The sequence below is a fragment of the Heloderma suspectum genome, chromosome 2 (assembly GCF_057233095.1).
Source record: "Heloderma suspectum isolate Gila_16-S chromosome 2, 16-S_ref, whole genome shotgun sequence".
Lineage (NCBI taxonomy): Eukaryota > Metazoa > Chordata > Lepidosauria > Squamata > Helodermatidae > Heloderma > Heloderma suspectum.
In genome coordinates, this window is record NC_139459.1 from 288,534,460 (window position 1) to 288,554,365 (window position 19,906).

At 42.3% G+C, this 19,906-nt stretch overlaps 1 protein-coding gene across 6 annotated transcripts in view; it reads right to left on the minus strand.

The window, feature by feature from the left end:
• Positions 1–8,966: 8,966 nt before the first annotated feature.
• The window catches only part of RFT1 (RFT1 glycolipid translocator homolog), a 48,397-nt gene continuing 37,457 nt past the window's right edge, over positions 8,967–19,906 (minus strand). For 5 of the 6 annotated variants that reach the window (XM_084839795.1, XM_084839792.1, XM_084839791.1 and 2 more), the window contains exons 11-13: positions 18,906–19,011; positions 14,656–14,905; positions 9,004–13,228 (exon numbers count right to left, since the gene is read on the minus strand). In XM_084839795.1, coding sequence (XP_084695921.1) covers positions 13,061–13,228; positions 14,656–14,905; positions 18,906–19,011 — 524 coding nt within the window. In that variant the 3' untranslated portion in view covers positions 9,004–13,060. Of the gene's footprint in view, positions 13,229–14,655; positions 14,906–18,905; positions 19,012–19,906 lie in introns of all 6 variants that reach the window. The other variant, XM_084839790.1, reaches the window with a different exon arrangement.

Here is a 19,906-nt window from a genome sequence, read left to right on the forward strand (position 1 = left end):
AGGTACTTCTTCTAGCACAGAAGCACTTCACCTCAATATACAATCCATCATCATCAGACACATTTGTTACAGTTTCCAGCTAATGTTATTCAAAGGTTATTGACTTTAAAGAGAAAGCCATGACTTTAATCAATACATATTTACACTGCTGCCAAAAACAGAATTGGAAATAGAGAAGAGACGTTTATCTTAGGGAGGAGAACACAATTGTGAAGAAGATGCTGAGCAACTGCAGATGACAGGTTAAATTAAAGGAGAGGCCTTTACCATTAAAACAATGGAATATTCTAATCTCTTGAAGTAACATGCATTACTCTGCTGCACCCAGGGAATGAATTCTAATTGCCTAAAAAGCACACAAAACAGATAAATAAATAAATAAAAATTATTCCTTTATTTATTTATTTATTTATTGCATTTATACCCCGCCTTTTTTCCTCTTGCAAGGAACCCAAGGCAGCTTACATTATCCTCCTCCTCTCCGTTTTATCCTCACAACAACAACCCTGTGAGGTGGGTTGGGCTGAATAATCAATTAAACTGCATTTGTTCCTAAAAGTTTTCTCAAAATTGTCTGCCACAATTGTTTCCCAGAAAATAGTCGGCAGATGTTCTCTTAATATTTAAACACTTAATATTTTTGATTTCAGTATTTCACCCTTGGTAGCTGAAGGCACCTGACAGTAACAGCCACTGTAAACTGGATCTGTGTGCACAGAGATTTCTCTACATGATGTTAAGTGGCTGATTTGCATGTACTAACTGGCCCATCATGTGATGAACATGACTGTGCAAAAGTCTGCACGCATTGCCTGAAATTCTCCCCCTCCTGCACACCTAAGTCCATCCCCCACCCTCCTTGCTAAGTCTGACTAGCAAAACGCAGCCAATATGATCAATGGAGCAATGCTCTAAAACGTATCATTATCAGCAGCTCAGTTTGGAAGTCATTTTTCCACTCCAGTATTCCTGTATTACATGGGGTAATAGCTGTATTCTCCTCAAAACAGATGTGGTGTCATGGCCTTTTCTCTTTTTCCAAGCTGAATTCATTGGCAGCAGTGAGCGCTTTAGTGACAAAACAACATTACATTCAGCTGCTGCATTTTTCCGCACCTAATTCACAGCTGCAGGAAAACCTAAACAAACCCGCTGAAGCAATTTACGAAATTGATGAAAATGATTAGGCAAACATTCTTAAGCATCACACTTCCAATCCTGGCGACTGAACCAATTTGTTACTGGAACAGTGTGTTTGCTTACTGCCCCTGTGACTTCACAGTGCATCATTTTCTGTGCCTGTCTTTCAGTCATTACATAAACTTTACCATGTCACGTAAAAATCACACATTGGAATTCACACTAGAATTAGATAAACATTTGCGGAAAGCTGACGTACCTTGTTGCAGATTTTACATGTATCTTCTGAACAAGCAGGGCTCACTCATGTTAAAAAGGTAAAACCTAAAGATGATGCCAGAAATTAAAAAGTTATGAGCCAATCTGGATAAATGCAATGCAAGATCTAAATCTGAAAATAAATAAATCATGGAAATGACCACAAACTGGATTTGTGTACATTTCACTTCATACTGAGGTTTCTCCATGTGATCCCATATAGGAGAAAATCACATGGAGAGAATATACAGAGGCTGGGCAGCAGGCACTGGCAGAGCGCTACGGGCAGGCCATGCCAGGTAAGGGGAACAAGGGAGAGATGTGTAATATCTGTCCCCCGTTCCGGACCTGCCCAGAGCCAAAGGATGGCTGGCGGAGGCGTGACTCCATCTTCTGGCCTTCATCTGCTGCTCTGCAGTGCCAGGTCTGTTACCCAGAAAACATGTCATCCATGACATGATCTGGGATGAGGATGCAGACCTGGCATGTATTACAGAGACCTGGCTGGCTGAGGCCGCTGCTTCAACCCTGGCAGCCATGTGTCCAGCCGGATTTTCGTATGCACAGCAGCCGAGGGCTGGGGATTGGAGAGGGAGAGTGGCTGTTATCTACCGGGAGTCCTTGGTCTTCACCAGACCCCCTCTCTGGGAGACCAAGGTTGCTGAGTGCATGTACTGGAGATTGGGCCCGAAGGGCAGTCTGGGGATTCTGCTCGTGTACCACCCACCCCGCTGCATGACTGACTCCCTGGCTGAGGTGGTCTCTGATGTGCGTGTGCAGTCCCCTAACTTGTTGGTGTTGGGGGACTTCAACGTACATTTGGGGGCCGTCCTCACAGGGGTACCTCAGGACTTCATGGAGACCATCCCTTCCTGGGAGCTGCACCCTATTCCAACTGGGCCCACCCATGTAGCCGGTCATGCACTAGACCTTGTATTTGTTTCTGGAGAAGTGGGGAATGATCTGGAAGTCGGGGGTATATCCACCACCCCCTTGTCATGGTCAGATCACTATCTGGTGACGTTAGACTTCTTGGTTCCACAACCCCTCCACAGGGGTGGAGGACCCATTAAAATGGTCCTACCCAGGCGTCTTATGGATACCAATAGATTCCTGAACGTGCTTGGGGATTCTCTGGAACACGCCAACGGCCACTCGGTCGAGACCCTGGTGGGTGGCTGGAATACCGCAATCACTGGGGCATTAGATCAGGTGGCTCCGAAACACCCTCTCCCCCTGAACAGGGCTCAGCCTGCACCATGGTTTAATCTGTGGTTACGAGCTCTGAAACAGGAGGTGAGACGGCTAGAGCACCAGTGGCGGAAGTCTCGCTCCAAAGACAATCAGACATGGGCTAGAGCTGTATCTTCAGCCTATCACATGGCGGTGAAGGCAGCAAAAAAGGAATGCTGCCTCTATCGCGTCTGCAGAGTGCTGTCCCAGGAGGCTCTTCCAGGTGATCCGGAGCCTGATCGGTCCAGTTGCTCCAGAACCGCTGGAGCATTCTAAGGCCTCCTGTGAGGCCCTGGCAACGCACTTTGCGGATAAAATTGATTGGATTAGGAGTGTTATTCCGTGTGCTGTGGATACAGTTAGCAAGCAAGAGGCAGCCTATGGTAAACCGGTTTTGTGGGATCGGTTCCAGATTCTTCCTTCTGATGAAGTGGACAAGGTGCTTTCATCTGTAAGGCCGACCACCTGCTTATTGATCCTTGCCCATCTTGGCTCATTATGAGCTGCAGAGAGAGGCTGGGTGAGGGGATCAGGGCGGTGGTGAACGCCTCCCTTGAGGAGGGAGTGATGCCATCAGCCCTCAAGGAGGCAGTGATAAGACTGCTCTTAAAGAAGCCCTCCTTGGATCCCCAAGTTCTGAACAACTTTCGCCCAGTCTCGAATCTGCCTTTTTTGGGCAAGGTGATTGAGCGGGTGGTGGCGATGCGGTTGAAGGCACACTTGGAAGAAGCCGATTATCTAGACCCATTTCAGTCGGGCTTCAGGCCTGGGCATGGGACAGAAACGGCCTTGGTCGCCTTGATGGATGATATGAGGAGGGCTCTGGATAGGGGCGAATGCTCCTTCCTTGTTCTCCTCAACCTCTCAGAGGCTTTTGATACCGTTGACCACAGTATCCTTCTGGACCGCCTGGAGGGGTTAGGCATTGGAGACACTAACTTTTCTTGTACATAGTTCAGAACCTAGTTTCTGCTAGTGCAACATAATTTGCACTAATGGAATGATACAGTTGGATACTGCCCTATCACTGTAGCTTCAGACATTACCTGCAGTTTAGAGCAGTAGATTTATTATGTAGAAAACTCCTCCCCCGTCTCCCTCTGACTTGTTTTTGTTTTGTCTCATGTTGTGATCTTAGTGTTTGTTGGCAGGAAGGGAGATGAGTGGGAAATGCAGGCTGTGTACTGCGGGGAAAGGGTTAATGAGCCATTTTTGTGCAGGGTTTTTTTAATGTCTGTGTAGTTCATTTAACACACACACACACACATATATTTATACACACACACAAACTAATTAAATGCTCAGTGCACAAATGAATACTGATGGAACCACGACTGCTGCTTTGCAGTGAATTCTCTCCCTCCCATTGTTCTTTCAGAAAGGAAGAATAAAATCAGTACTGCAACACTAACTACCACACACTGCCTTCACTGATAGGCCACTGCAGGAAAGCATCATGCAGCATCACCACATCAAGCCCTTTTTTGAGGCCACTTCACACCCGCACATTCCTCCTTTGCAAACTGTAGAACCAAACAATAATCCCATGAATCAACCATTTCAGATCAACCACCAGAGACATGATGCCAACTGAAAACACAATTACTTTTCAATAGACACATTTGGTTAAGAGATCTCAAGTAATGGATATACACATCATGCACGGAGGATGTCATCTATCCACTGCTCAGCCAGCTGCCCCCAGATACAGGGACTTTTCGCACACTCTGACAGTCCATCATGCGTTATTTCACCCACAATGAGCCATGGCACATCCTGGGTGCATGAATATGCAACCCCCACATGGAGGTTGGCATGTCATGCGAATCTCGTGAGTATGGGTTATGCGAGGGTTAAACAACCCTCGCATAACCCATGGTCTGCTTTAGGCTCATAACCCATGCTCGCTGGGTTTGCACGACACAACAATCCCCAAGTGGGGGTTGCCTGTGCAACCTGAGATCTGCAGGCACCGCAGCTCGTCCAAATCCAGTCGCAATGTGCCCCCTGGGAACACCCCAAATGGTGAAATTAATCTGACCTGAGATTCAGTCCAATGCATTACCTTTGCTACATGCCAAGCTAGGAGCCTCGTTATGAACACTCTGCCCTATCCACCTAATTGATGGACCAGTTAGGGCCCAAACCCAAGAATTAGATCTTCCGACTTTGCATCGTTTCACTCCAAGCCAGGATGGATACTGTTTTTGCATGAACATGCCATGGTGTCACAAAGTTGTGACAAACAAAGCAAGTAACAAACAATGCTCAGTTAGCCACACTGTTCCCTGACAAGGGCAGAAAGCACAAGAGAAGGCCAGGAGAGTAAAGTTGATCAGCTCACAAGGGATGGGGGGTGGGCTGAGGGTGGAATCCTTCCAGAACAGAGCAGCAGATAGAGGAACCATTCACCAGGGCATATTTGTAGATGGAAAGGAAGAAGAGCCACACTGTGTTGGGTCTCTGGAGAACTCAGGATGACTGGAGAAAGATGTATAAGCTCTCCATCAATGTCTGACTCCATCTGCCACTTTTGACTACCTGGCTGATGGACAGCCCTATCTACCAGCATTTGACAAATGCTTGTTTTTAATCTCTTGGCCAGCTTCAGTGCTTATTCTGTCCAGCAACATCTCACAAGGTGTGCACCCAGCACAGCTACACAAGATTGGCAATGGGGGAGGCCCTTCGTTCCCACAATTTAAGCCAAACGCTCTCACCTTGTAAGTAATTATTTCATTGTTTCTCAGGCTAACAGTTCCAGGCAGCGCACAATTTGTTATTGTTTCTGCATAAACGCTTCTCATTCTCCTCATTAGTAACTAGCACTCCAGCACATGCTCTGTCTCTAGCTTTACTCAGCCTCACTCAGGTTGACAGTTGGACAGAACAAAGGGCTGCATTGGCAATGAATGTTCTGCTAGCAAACATTTTCAGAATGCAGAAGGGTTAGTGAGTCCACCATGCACAAGAGAATAATTAAACAGATTTTGAATGCAGAGATGTTTCAAATTGGCACTGACACTGGATGCACATAATCCATCAGTGCAAAGTTGAGAAACATTCATTTTTATTTTTATTTTTTTGATTTCCACAGTCTGCCGGAATTTGCACATGGAAATGTTCAGTGAACATTTTGAAGGACACTTCTAATGGGCTTGATGTCCTCTGTACCCACTTGCAAAGTATCTTTTGCTGCCTAAACCAGGGATCCGGGTTACTAAAGCTAAGTCTAACAGAAGAATGACTGGAAATTAGCATGGCCTCCACCTACACTATTATTCATAGAAACTCAGCGCATGAGCTGAAACCTGAGAATTAAAGCTGGATTGCTTTCTTTCTAGCCCTCAAGCAGAGGATAAACATGCATGAGTATCATTTCTGCTCAAGTCTGGTCCTCTGATCTTTGTCTGCCTACCTGGAACTTAACCATCAGCCTCTCTTGGACCATGTTACCTGTCTCTGGCCCTACAGAGTGTGGTTGCTGTTTCAGACTTGCCCTTTGCCTACCCTGGACCATGCCATTTTCCCCTAACCTCTTTGGTAGATTAGGCAACCTGTTCTCTACATTAGCCTCTTTTCTTAACAGTAGCCATATGGCTGCTTCTATCTGAGGACAGCCTGTTTCTTCATTTCACTCCTTTTTACTACAAAAATTGCTAGGCCTCAATGCTGCTGTTCAGCTTTTGCCACCCTCCGACCTTGTACCTCATAAAGTGAAGGGCTACCGAGTTCCTTGTAAAGGACAGATAGAAGCAGTCACAGTACTACTGCTAAGAGACAAGGGCCATGCAGGGAACAAGCCTAATCAGACACAGGAGTTACATCATTCAAGTATAAGAGTTGCCCTTCGTTTTCATGACATTTCTCCTTCCTTGGAGGGGTGGGATAGAGGGGGGACAGATGTCACCAGCACTCACAGAAGGCCTTGCTAAGCTTTTTCCAGGGCTAAAGGCAAAAGGGCAGGGACACTGACCAGCCACTATTCACTCCTCCTCCCATCTCCACACAGTTGCTCATTTTTTTAAAGCATGAGATGAACAGAACTAAATATGCATAAAAATAACAATATTTGAGATAACATTTAAAAAATAAAATAACATTTTAAATATTATTTGTGCTAACACACAAATACAGATTTCTTGCTGAACAATTTTTTTCACAGCATCTACCAATGCTTTCCATTGCTTCTTTTTCATAGGAACACACAGAAATACTTTGCCTAAGTGTTCTTGCACAATGTACTATGCACCATTTGTGCCTTCTGGATTTCAAAAACTCAGTCATTTTCAGTCATATTATGACAGGACATTTCACTCTCCATGCTCACCAATCAGGCTTCAAAGAAAGGCAGGTGTTTGTGATATTTTATTTATTTATTTATTTCATTTCTATACCGCCCAATAGCTGAAGCTCTCTGGGCGGTTCACAAATGATGTCACAATAAAGCCCATCTGTCTTCTGCCTGGGGTGTGTGGCGAAATTGGAACTTTCAGCTTTAATTTCAGCTGGGTTTGAGCAGATTGCTGTTTTAAAAAGTATACCAGGTGAATTATAATTGCTTTCTGGAGAGAATTTCACAATACATTTTTTTATAGAAGAAATCCCAATTTGGAAGGCCTTTTAAAAATGGGAGGGGTAGATGATAGTTCCTTAACACTCATTCAGCCATATAAGCATAGCCAGATGGTTTCTATTTGCAGATCATCTCACTACTCCAAGAGCTACATTTGCCAAGGGCAAAAGTCAGTAGAATGTAAACATCTTCATGATTCAACCATGTAAAAAGAGCCATATAATCAATGGACAGTATTTGAGCCAATTTCCTTCATTTTAAAGATTATTAAGGGGTTTAATGCAAGCTTCTTAATAGAACTGTTACATGTTTCCTTAATGAATCTGTTTGGCCCATTATTGCTGCATTCTCCTGATATTCAATGGCTTTTCAGTTCAAAATCAAAACAAAATAGTGGAACTGATTGCCAGTAAATAATTGAACAGTCACAAAGAATATCAATTAGAATTAAGAATATTTTCCTCTCTTAATTTCACAAAGACATTTCCTGCTATCCTTGAGGTTTGATTAGGAACATCCTAAATGTATTATTAAGCCCAAATTTATTTTCACATATATGGCACAGAGAAAAGAGTCTGACAGTTCAGTTTTACAGATCTAGCTGATTAAATGAAATTCAGGCCACCTCTTCTTCCATCCTCTCCTTGTCCCACAGTTCCCCAATCCCCAAAGCTCCCTTTCCAGTTCTCTGCCATCCTGCCAATGGTACATGGGCCCTTTCATCTGTGTCTGTGTGAGGTTGTCCTCGGTCTTCGTTTCACCTACATCTTGGCTGCTTGCTTCTCAACCCACTACCTACTCTGTCCTCTTCCCTTCAACCATGCTGTAAACTTACGTTCTTCCCATTTAGAACATCAGCCCTGAGCCTCCCTGCTTGCCCAACATCCCTGTCAAAACTGCCTGTCTACAACATAAAGCCCTCCCTGTCTCCAGGTTCTTTCCAGCCAAAAACAAGCAATCCCCAACACTGTTTCTCAACGCTCTATAGCTGACAGGTTCTCCCTGAGCAGTAACAATGTTTATGAATATCCCATGGCATCACAGCAGCTGATAACAACAAAAGTGTGAGAGACCTCAGGCAAGAGGGGACAAACATTAGATAGGTTTTTTGCCCCGATACATTTTTAAAATGCTCCACAAGTCACAATAATATTTCAACTGCTTCTGTTTCTACAGCTTCAGAATTTTATGCCACAGTCAAATCATATTCTTCACATAAGATACAACGGCAGCAATCTTAAATGCACTTAATAGGGAGCTCCATTAGACACAGCAGGATTTACTTCTGAATAAACATGAATGGGATTGCACTGCAAATCACCTAGGATTGTACTGCAAGTAACTGCAAGAGACTACTTTTGCTGTTGAAAACTTACTGAGGTTGCATCTATGTGTAAGATAGCATTCCAATACAATGTGGAGAACAGAATGCAAGTTTTTTAAAAATGCAAGTTTTTGGTTTTAAACATTCTGTACAATTTGAGATTATTCCGTTGTACAGCTGAACACTTCTAATATGGCTGGTTCATATGTGCATGTACAGCTCTTGATTCATTGAGTATTTGGTGAACACATGAACTGCTTCCTGAAACATGTTGTATTCAGATAGTTGCTTCACACATGCAAGTCATACCTGATGATGCAACAAGTGATGAATTAATGTATGAAAACCTCAGACTTACATCAGTCCTCATTTTAAGGAATTATGTAACTGTAGTAGGTGCTTTTCAGCAGGATATTGATGTAGAAAAGCAATGTTCATAAAACCAAAGCAGATTTGCTTATTTATTTTTATTATGATAAAATTCAGACAGGTAGAAAAATAGTAACAGGTTTGCCTTCACTTTCAGAACAACTTTTTTCTCCCATTTCTGATTATATAAAAAATGGGAGAAATGCTTAAACTAATACCAGAAGGGCAGCTCGTGTTAAGTCTCCTGTAACAAAACTAACGAATCTGACATCATTGTTGTGGTATGAATTTTTGCAGGTAAAATCCCATGTACAATTTAGATCTAAACTTTGACTCATAAGTCATGCAATACCTGCACTTGGAGGCAGAATCAAGTATATGGCTGCAAATGACAAGATGGTTCAAAGATAGCTTCTCTCCACACTAGACATTGATTACTGCCTCACAAGGAGATTCACATTTGTTAAGGACTGTACTTTCCACTAGCAATTTTACACCCACACACTTTAAAGTTACCAACCTAGACCAATGGGACTTTTTTTTTTTCTTTCAAAAGTGCAATTTAAAAGGATTCCCTCATTTCTAGCATAAAATTAAAACCCTTTCCTTGGCCTGGACCATACAGTGTAATCCTAGGATTGCAGTCTTAATGCTGTAAAGAATGCAGTTACCAAAACCCAGCAACCCAAAAGACAGGCTGCTTGAAGCAACAAAAAATAGCTTAAAATCACAGGAATGCATTGGACCCTACAACTTCATTCTGTTTTCTGCATCCTTAAATGATAATGTTGCCTTACAAGATACAAGATGTTGCCTTACAGCACCCTGCTGATTCTGTTGCACAAGCAGTGGGTCCCACCAATTCCACTGCATGAGTGGAACCCACCATTTGCACAACAGATTTAGCATTTCCCAGAGCAAGCGCTTGAATAAGCAGAAACACTCATTTTTAGAATGGGACACGTTGGTGGAGCTCCCTTACCTGAGGGAGCTCCCTTACGCACACCCAGCTGATGCAGTTTACGGCTGTGATAGGGAAGGTGCTTTTGCTTTGGGTATAAATTCACCAGTGCTGTGAGGCAGACTGATTACTCACTCATGGCCTTGAAACTGCTTTAGGATAATGGACAGGAAAGATACATTCTTATTTTCCATAGATATCGTTTAGCTTTTGTGAAGTTATTCTGATGATCATATTATCAAGCAAGTGGTGACTTCTGGAAGCATTTGGAAGCGGGGCAATTGATATATGGCATATTAATTCTTATTTGCTAACAGCTAGTTTACCTAGGTTGAGCATTTGTTCAAGATACATGGATGGATTTATTCAGCCCTCCAGTAAAGAATTTTCAGTTAGAGTTTAGGCCAAAGTGGGGAGCATTAGTTGCCTTTTCAAATTACCACCTTGTTGACATTCTGACAATGCAGTCTTTGATTTGTTATGTTTCTACTCTGTAGTTTCCTATAGGCCACTGACGAAGATGGATGTTAAAAACTACACATGCACCAGATGCATTTCAAGGTTTTATATATTCTGGTTTTGGCTTTTATATATTGTCATATATGTTTTTTTTACATTGTTACAACATTTCAGCAGTTATATGTATATATTCAAGTTTTATCTATATTTTAGCATTTGTATATTCATGCTTTAATTGTACATTTTGATACATATATCTCTTACATGATGTTTAATATTTGTACTTTTTAGCACTGAATAATTTTAATTGATAGCCTTATGTTTTTAAATACCAAATGCATAGGTTTGGATCCTAACTAATGCTCCATCAGCAGGAGAGTTCCCTTGCTGGACTTCTGTTCACAGGACACACCCCACCAAAGGAGGTGTGGGGTGGGAGGCAAGTTTCACCTCGCTGCTGCAGCCCCTTGTGCCCCTGAACATATCCTCCAAAGGTTTGGGAGACCCTCTGAAACAGCATGAGGGTGACACAGGAAGGACACATTGGTGAAAATTGCCTCCCCTGCCCTTCCTCCAGCAGAAGCCTCTGCTGGTTTGGAGTTCCTTTTGCAGACAGAAGGAGCTCTTTTGTTCACAGAAAAGGGCTCAGGACCCAACCCATAATCTTCTGTACTCTTTTATTAAGAACGGAGAAGATCATGTTTTATTCCTTTGCACCAGTGCTTTTTGATAATTAACTAGAAATAAAGTCCAGGATCCAAGGAGGCTATTAGCTTAAAAGAAGGGGATTGCACTAACTCAGCTGAATTTCTGACTTCCGGGAGGGGCAATATGGCATTATGAGGGTAGGGGGGATCAGCTATTAAAATTGCTTTTGAAACTCCTGTCAGTTGCTATTCAACAAAAGAAGTTTAAATTCTCTTCAGACTCCCATAACTCATTTCAGGGTTACTAGGTTTCCTGGCCATTGCATAAAATCAATACACAGAAGTTGCTGGATACAAAATAATACATTGAAATCAATGGCATAACTATAATTGACTTTAACAAAGCAGGGCTTTACCAAAAGTTTGGCAATTCAAATACATTACTTCAAATTGGAGGAAATGTATTTTTCTACATACAGTTTCTAGAATTACTAACTGTTATGCCTTATTCATTTGCTTCAAGTAAAATGGATATTTATGTTATATAATTATATTCTTAATGCTTCTCATGTTTCAGTTTTGCTGAAAGCAAATCAGTCTGTCTGTATATATTCTGGTAACACTGTATTCAAGCTTTTGTTTGTTCCAGTTCTCCAGATACCCTTCCTGTTCCGCTGTAAGGCTGTTAGAATGTTATGTTCTAATATGCTTCAATTATATTGTTTTAAAATAAAAATTGATATAAGCAGACACATCTCCATTGCATTACTTAAAATATTATATACAATTTACAATAAAATCCCTTATGGCATCCACATATGAAAAAGTTAATTTTAAATAATTACTTATTTATTTAATGCTTACTTTTATGCCTATTCTAGCCATTCTGTTAACAAGTATTTTAGGCAGTACTGCAAAATCAAGTTATATGGAGGCAAATTATCTAGTTTTCTTCAAGGATGCCACTAGGTATGTGATTTGTAGTATGTGATGCAAAAGGTATTTTTATGTGGGGGGGGGGGCGCAAAGCAGCTTGTCTACACTGCAAGAATTTTAGAGATCAAATGTTGAATATATAACAGAGTACCCCAAAGGTTCAGACACAAAAAAGTCAAGCAAAACAATTCCAAAATGAGCCATAATTCTACACACAATTTTGTTTGTATATAAGACATTTTGGACAAACTACCTATCAGAGGGAGCAATCCTATCTGGATCGACAGTCACCTCCGACCCCAGGGGCAACCTCCTATCCAGTGCAGGCCAGGAGGAGTGGTGAGGAGCAGATCTCCTCCTCACTCCCCTTGCCCTGCTTTTGCAGCTAGACAGCCGATTTCGTCTGTCTAGCCGTGGGATCTCGGAGTGCGGGAAGTGGCAACCGGACAGCACATAGGATGTGTTGTACTGGCATTTCTGACCTCCCCGCCCTGCCCCTGGGAATGCCCCATTTTCACTGCTCTAAGCTGCTTTTCCAAGTGTGGAGCCAATCCACGTTGCCTATGAGGCGGCGTGGGGAGGGGGTGGGGGTTGGTTCTCTGGGAACCAACCTCGGAGCACGGGCTCTGAGGTCAGTTCCCGGGATCCGACCTATCCTATGGCTGTCTAGCCACTGACTAGTGGCCATAGGATTGCACCTTAAATCAGTTTGGTTGGAAGAATTTGGGAGCAAGCATCTTAACAGCTGTCAGTTTTAGGCAGCAGTTGGCTGATGGGCATCTTCAGTATCTAAATTTTTTTGCAGGTCAATATGAGGTTTAATGCACAATATTGACTTGCCACTGGCTTGTGCCAATGATGATTATGCACAATATTTTCATGAATATACTAATCAGCAGTAACCTCCGGCTTATAATTACAAAACAACCTTCAGTCTATTAAGTTGATTGCCCCTGGCACAGATTCATAGTTTGAAGCAAACCTGTAAGCTTAAATTAATTTGAACTCAAACCTCACTCGATGCCAACCATGTATGTTTCACTGACAGAATCAGACATATATTAGAGTCATTACATCTTTATCCTGTACATTAATTTTCCACATAAATATTAATTTTCTGTAGCAAACACAAGTAGCCAGAAGTGATCTGCACATTATCACTTTAGTCCTTCTTTGGAATATTTTGACAAAATGTGTGTCCTAACAAAATGGATCAGCTTGGTCTCTGTGAAAAATATAGTCGCAAGGGTTGCTAGAAAGCACACTGCTCCCAAAGCAATGTGCATTAACCTTGCCATCCATCCTTTATCACAGCACAGGAACACCTACAAAAAAAGTAAACTTAAGTTACTATTTGTTGTGTTAACGTTAAAGGACCAGCTCAGAGGTGAAAGGGATCTGATGCTTCTCTCCACAGCAATACACAAAACATTTGCACTAATACTCTTCTTACCTACCTATATTCTTGCAAAGCTAACCTGCATACTGTTAGAAATAGCTGGGATTATGTGGTGAGATACTGACCAAGACTCAAAACCTAAATGTAGTTTTTAGAAGACCTTTATTTAGACAGTTACACTTTTCCACATTCACTCAGATAGTTACGAGTGCTGGAGCAACAGAGCCTGGTGGCCAGCCAAGTCATACAGTCAGAAGCAGGAGGGCTGCATGCAGCTCCGTCTCTGGTGTCCATGTCTTCCTCAGAGTTCTGCTGATTTTGATGTATCTTAGATACTCTTTTTCCCAAGTCTTTGCATGATGTGGAAAAATACATCTTTTGACTACATGTCCTGGTTGTACATTAACTGGGCCCATCTGATCTCTTATAAATTTCTTTTTTCAGTGCTAAAGGACATCACCTTTCCCTCAAAAGCCTTGACAAATACTTCACCTGCTGGCAACATTCCTGAATTATATGACCCTTGCCTCAGGTTTTGGGCTTATCTTGGAAGTCTCTTTGCCCAGCGTCTCCCCTCAAACTCAGCTAATTACATGCATCTTGTTGTTCACGTTCCATCGTTAGCTTTGCACATATACACCCGCCTTTCCCAATTCTTTGGCCTTTTTCTTCTGGTAACTTTTCATTTGATAACTTTCCTCCTTTCAAACCTCAGGAATCAGTTCACCCAGCAAGGGATATTATATGATTTTACATGACAATACTCCAGGCCAAGCCATTGCACCAAAGCATAGCATCACATAAAAGCTAGTGTCACTTCCATCACCATTCTGTCAGTATCAGCTCCCATAAGAGGGGGGAGATGTGGTCAGCCTATCCTCCTACACAACCGGAGCATCAAAAGAGCCGGGGAAGACCACTGAGCACACCAGGGCATCTCACATGTACTACAGACAATCAGGCACAGAGCTTTTATTCAAAACATTTTAGATAGTTTTAAGAGTAAGGGATTTATATATTGCTGGGATGCTTTTGTATTATTCACTGCTTCAGATTTCTGTAAGAAATCCATTATGTAAATAAAGAAATAATATTTTAAAAGTTAAATTTTAAATTGTAAAAGTTACTTTTCCACATGTGTTTAATTATATTTCATAGCTATGTGCATGCATGTCTATATATCTATTTGTGGATATAATCTGTATATACCATATAGCCACATTTTAAACGTGCAGGTTAACTTGCTTGCCTTTCCCCCTTTTAAATTGGCATGTCTAATAAAACAAAGAACTGTTTTAGCCATCTCTTCCAGCAGTGTGAAAGCAAAGTGTGAAGAGAAGAAGCATTACTCACCTCGGCAACACCAGTGGTCACTCCACTGATGACATAAACAACAATCAACAATGGCGAAATAAGTAGGCCCTTTAGAGGTCTGTAAAGGCTTTCTCCAAAATATCTGTAGATGTAGCGGATGCTGTGTGTTATTCGGATGCCCATGTTGAAGCAGTTTGCAAGGATAAATCCTATGCTGCCTTGCCAATAGGTCAAGAAATAGGACATGCACAAAAATACAAAGGACAAAGCAAGCATGACAAAATTATACCTAAAAAGAAAAGGAAAGGAAACAGTTTATACAGTTTCAGTAAATTTACAATTTGTTTTCTAAGATGAGGTGGAGGGAAGATGAATTATTTTACTAGTACCTAAAGGTGCAATTTTTAAATGGACATTAAAAAGTTCTACAACTCCCAGCATGCCCCAGCCAGCATGGTTGGCTGGAGCATGTTGAGAGCTGAAGGACTTTTAATGTCTAAAAATGCATAGCATCGCGCCCTAAGAGATGGGTTTATGAAACACAAGTCCCAGAGCCACAGCCGAGGTCTAACATATTCTCAGAAAATGTGTTAAACCACGGAATTACCTTCTTTAAGATATGATGACCACCAATTATTTCTAGGCTGTATTTAAGGGTGGAACCTTCTCACAGATGAGACAAATCCATGGAGGATAAGGCTATCAATGACTACTAGTTGTGATGTCTTCGTGCCACCTCCAGTATGTTGACTGAGGAACAACAGCAAGTGAGGGTGACTGGGTAAAACAGGATGCTGGACTAGATAAGTCTTTGTCTGCTCCAGCAGGGCTCTCCTGTCTTCTAATAACAACAAATTCTCCAAGGGCTCAAAAGCCCTTGGAAGAAAACATATTTCCAAATGACCATTGTGGACAAATACATTTTCCAAAGACCAGCTCATAATAACCATGCAGAGAAGGAATGAGGGAGAGATCTTTATTACTGTGTCTGAAGAGCCACCACCACTGTACCAAATTAAGTTGTGTTGAAAGGGAAGGTGGAGGAAGGAGGGTTTGGGGGACGCCGGTAAACTGGATATTTTAATCTAAGCTGGAAAAAGAATTCAGGCACTCACAACCATCACCACATTATGAGTCAGGAAGTTCATTTCTGGGATCTCTAGACATTAATGCTGAACTGCTTTGCAGGGCTGCTATATTTATAGTAGCGCAGGGAGCTTCGGCTATTGGGCGGTATAGAAATGAAATAAATAAATGAAATATTCTGAATGCCCAAAGTGGTTCACATACTGGTTCGGAACGCACGATCACTGTAGCTTATTTAAGCCACAGCACATGCTGGCACATGCCAGGAGCAGCTTGTTGTGTCATCCGAACCCAGGCGGCATGGCTTTTTGGAGGGGGAAACAACCCTCATATAACCCAACAACAGGCCATAGGGTATGTGAGGGCTGTTTCCCCCTCCAAAAAACCATCCCATCCAGGTTCGGATGACACAATAAAGCCACACCTGAGCAAATTAGGCAAATGGAGCCCGGCACATGCCAGCACACGTCAGGGCTTAAAGCCGCTGTGATCATGTGATCCGGACCAGTATGTGAACCGCTTTCAACATTCAGAACATGTGCTATTATGTTCAGTCGTTAAATCGTGTCCGACTCGTGACCCCACGGACCATAGCACGCCAGGCCTTCCTGTCCTCCGCTCTCTCCCAGAGTGTGCTCAAGTTCGTATTCATTGCATCAGTGATGCTATCTAGCCATCTCATCCTCTGCCGTCCCCTTCTCCTTTTGCCTTCAGTCTTTCCCAGCATCAGGGTCTTTTCCAGGGAGTTTTCTCTTCGCATTAGGTGGCCAAAATATTTGCGCTTCAGCTTCAGTATCTGTCCTTCCAATGAGCAGTCAGGCTGTCATTCATACACAACCTTTTGTAGTTTATGCAAAAGGGGGATCTCTAGCATTGCCTTGTTGTTTGTTTTAGCAGTGGGCTGACTGCTGTGATTTGGGCTACCAGAGGGTGGGGAATCAGGAAACCTGCTGCTCATAAGCTACAAGGTGGCTGTGGGGGGAGAAAAAGAGAAGGTAGGATCAATCTGCCAATTAACTGAGATTAGGGAGGAGCCCAAGAGGCAAATAGCAGTGTGACTGGCTAGCTGCAGTAGTGCACTGCACAGGTGCTGGAGGGGGAACAGAAATGGAATGTGCACGCAACAATGCGTAATATGGACCTGTGCTGAGAGATTTTGCAGCACTGAGTAGAGCGGAGCTCCCTCTCTGTGATAAGAAAAAGATCCATCCCAGTCCAAGAACAAAGTGAGCCTGTTGAAATTTGCCTGCCTGGTGACTGGCTGGTAAGTCCTTGTTCAGACAACATGAGAGAATGAGGAGGAGGGGCCCAAAAGGGCCTCCAACCAAGTCCAGTGCACTGCACTTGACTGTGGGTGGGGAAGAGGGGAGCCCCCCCCCCATGGCCTGGGAAAGGCCCCGAGTGGCTTCCATGGTAGTGCCTGAAGCCAAAGAAGCACCTGCTTTAAAAATAGTGAAGACCACTCACCTAAACCATAGTTAAAAGATTAACAACAGTTTTAAGTTTGGACACAAGAATAAACCATGGTTAACTGAAAACAGAATCAAAAGTTTCTGATCTCATGCCTGGAGAGGGGAGGGTGACACGCAAGCCCGAGGCTTGAACATCTATTACCTGAACACTAAACCATGGTTATGTCCCAACCACATTATTATATACCGAGGATGAAGATAATAAGAATAGGCAATTAATCCTCAGATTCAAACTATCTTTTGGAATCCCTTCTATTCCCTAAGTTAAAGACATTTTCAGTTAAATGACCACAAGATTTTAGCTCTCAAATGAAGAGCTAATAAATTGGGATCAACATTTATGGGCGAGATTATGCATATGCTTACTAGAGCAGCTGGTCTTAAAATAACACTGATTATGTTGAATGGTACTTTGGTCTTAAATGATTGACTGTCAATATTAATTTTTCTGTTCTGTGGATGTGGGCATCGAACAATATCTGTCTATGTCCCAGGAATGAAAACATTTTAAAACAGAGTCTTCCCCCTCTCCACAAACATTAATTTATAGAAATGTTTTGCCATGACACAAACAAAAAAACTACACATTATCCTAAATTTTATTTCAAAAGAGTTTGTCACAATCATACCATGTCAAGACAGCTTCATTAGTTCACAAAGACACACATGTACAGGAAATGTGAGCTAATAACCAATTCGTGAAAATGGGGATTACTTCAACATTATACTATTCTTACGCTAAAATGCTTTAATGCGCATCTTAAAGGACACCATCTTCCACTAGAATCTGTGGCCCTCTAGATGTTGGACTACAACTCCTATCATTTCTGACCATTGGCCATGCTGGCTGGGGCAGATGGGAACTGGACTCCAACATCTGGAGAGCCACAGGTTCCCCACTTCTGCACTAGAGGATATTTTTACTAGTGTTGGCGTTTCTAGTTAATCACACTTTTACAAATTTACAGGTTTAAAAGTGTATTATACTGCGGAAAAAGAAAATTTAAGATGAAATAATGAAAAAGCATCTTTCTCAAATGCACAGTGACAGCAGCTGGCAGAGCACACCGCATTCTCCTGAATATGTATCTCAAAAGCTCAAAGCAACATAAAGGTTAACATTTGTTTTCAGCAGTGTAAGATTTCTATAAATACAAGTTTCAGATGAACAATGCATCAGGTTCAGCTGCTGCAGTACAGGAAGTATCCTAAGCTGACCAAGTAGGATACAGCCATCCAAAGGGCACATGGCATTAGAACCTGCTCACTAGTTCAAAAACAGAACAGGTGTGCTGAAGAAAACCCTCACAATGAGCAGGGTGTGCACAGACAGAGGACCTGTATATTGCAGAGACCCCTTGGAGAGTACAGTGCATGTCTCTGTACTCTGGGGTCCATACTGGCAGAGGCCAGGCTGCCAGTGTCACAGATGGAAGGTACCTTGATGAGAACCTCAATCAGTTCTTTATACCATCCTACTGTATATCCATCAGGACCTGGCATTTTAAAATTTCTCAAGTTTGTATGACACATCCCTCAGACTGCGACTGAACGCCGATTAACAAATCCTATGATCAAAAGAGTCATCACTACTGTGAGTAATCCCCACTAATACCTGAATATCTTATTCATATGAATTCTCTTGCTCATACAAAATTACACATAACATGGTGAGAATCAAAGAAAATTTTAATTACAGTTATCACTTATTTCGTGACCTTTTAAACCCACCTGTCCACTTCTTCTTTACACATCGAAGCAAATGTAAAACATTCTGTTACCCCATTAACAGCAAGCAGCAAGACATATAAACTATAGCAACGCAGGAGACTTGGACCTGAGAAAATATTGTGACAAGTAGATTAATAAATTGAAACCTCTCATTACTGAGAATTGAGCACTAATGCAAATAAGAATGTTAATAAATTATAACACCATCTCACACTATCAATTTAGTCTATGCTATTGAGGAAAAAATCCTACTGGTACTTAAGCAGTACATTCACTGCTACACTTCAAAGCACTCCCAATCTGAGGAGGAGGACTGAGGAGGTGTTCGATATGGGTTACAGAATTCCAGTATTTTAAGGAGTATAACAGGATTGGTAAAGAAGGCATGTTATGCTTAACAATTAAATAAGGTCTTCTTTGCTAAGGAAATCACCTTCAAAAGGGATCACTCTTAAACCCTGGTTTTTACCGTTACTGTCAATCCCACTTTCCAAGGCTCTGTGAGTGTCAGAGAAAGCTTTGCAGTAGAAACAGGCGAACTTTCCAGAACCAATGGTCATCAAAGGCCCATCATGAGCCAGATGGCTGATGCTAATCTGCATCCCATTGCCAGAATTTACACATGTTCAGGAACAGGGCAGATGCTAAAGTACAACTGACTGACACATTGTACTTGTTCTGAAATTGCATTCAAGTGGAAATAAGTCAGCCCTTAATAAAGCCTCGATAGATGGACATAAAGTACATGAGGCTGTCCTATACAGAATCCGACCGATGAGCCCCGTGGCCTGGCACTATCTACCCCATTGCAGCAGGTCTGTAGGATCTGAGGTGAAGGTTGCTCCCAACCTAGTTGCCTGCAGTCTTTTACATGGAGGTATATTGAACCTTGGCTCTTTTGCATGCAAATCAAGGGCTCTACCACTAAGCTTTATCCCTCCTGTTCACTTAAAAGACATGAACAGCTAAGGAACTACAATTAATTTGCCATTACGTTTTCA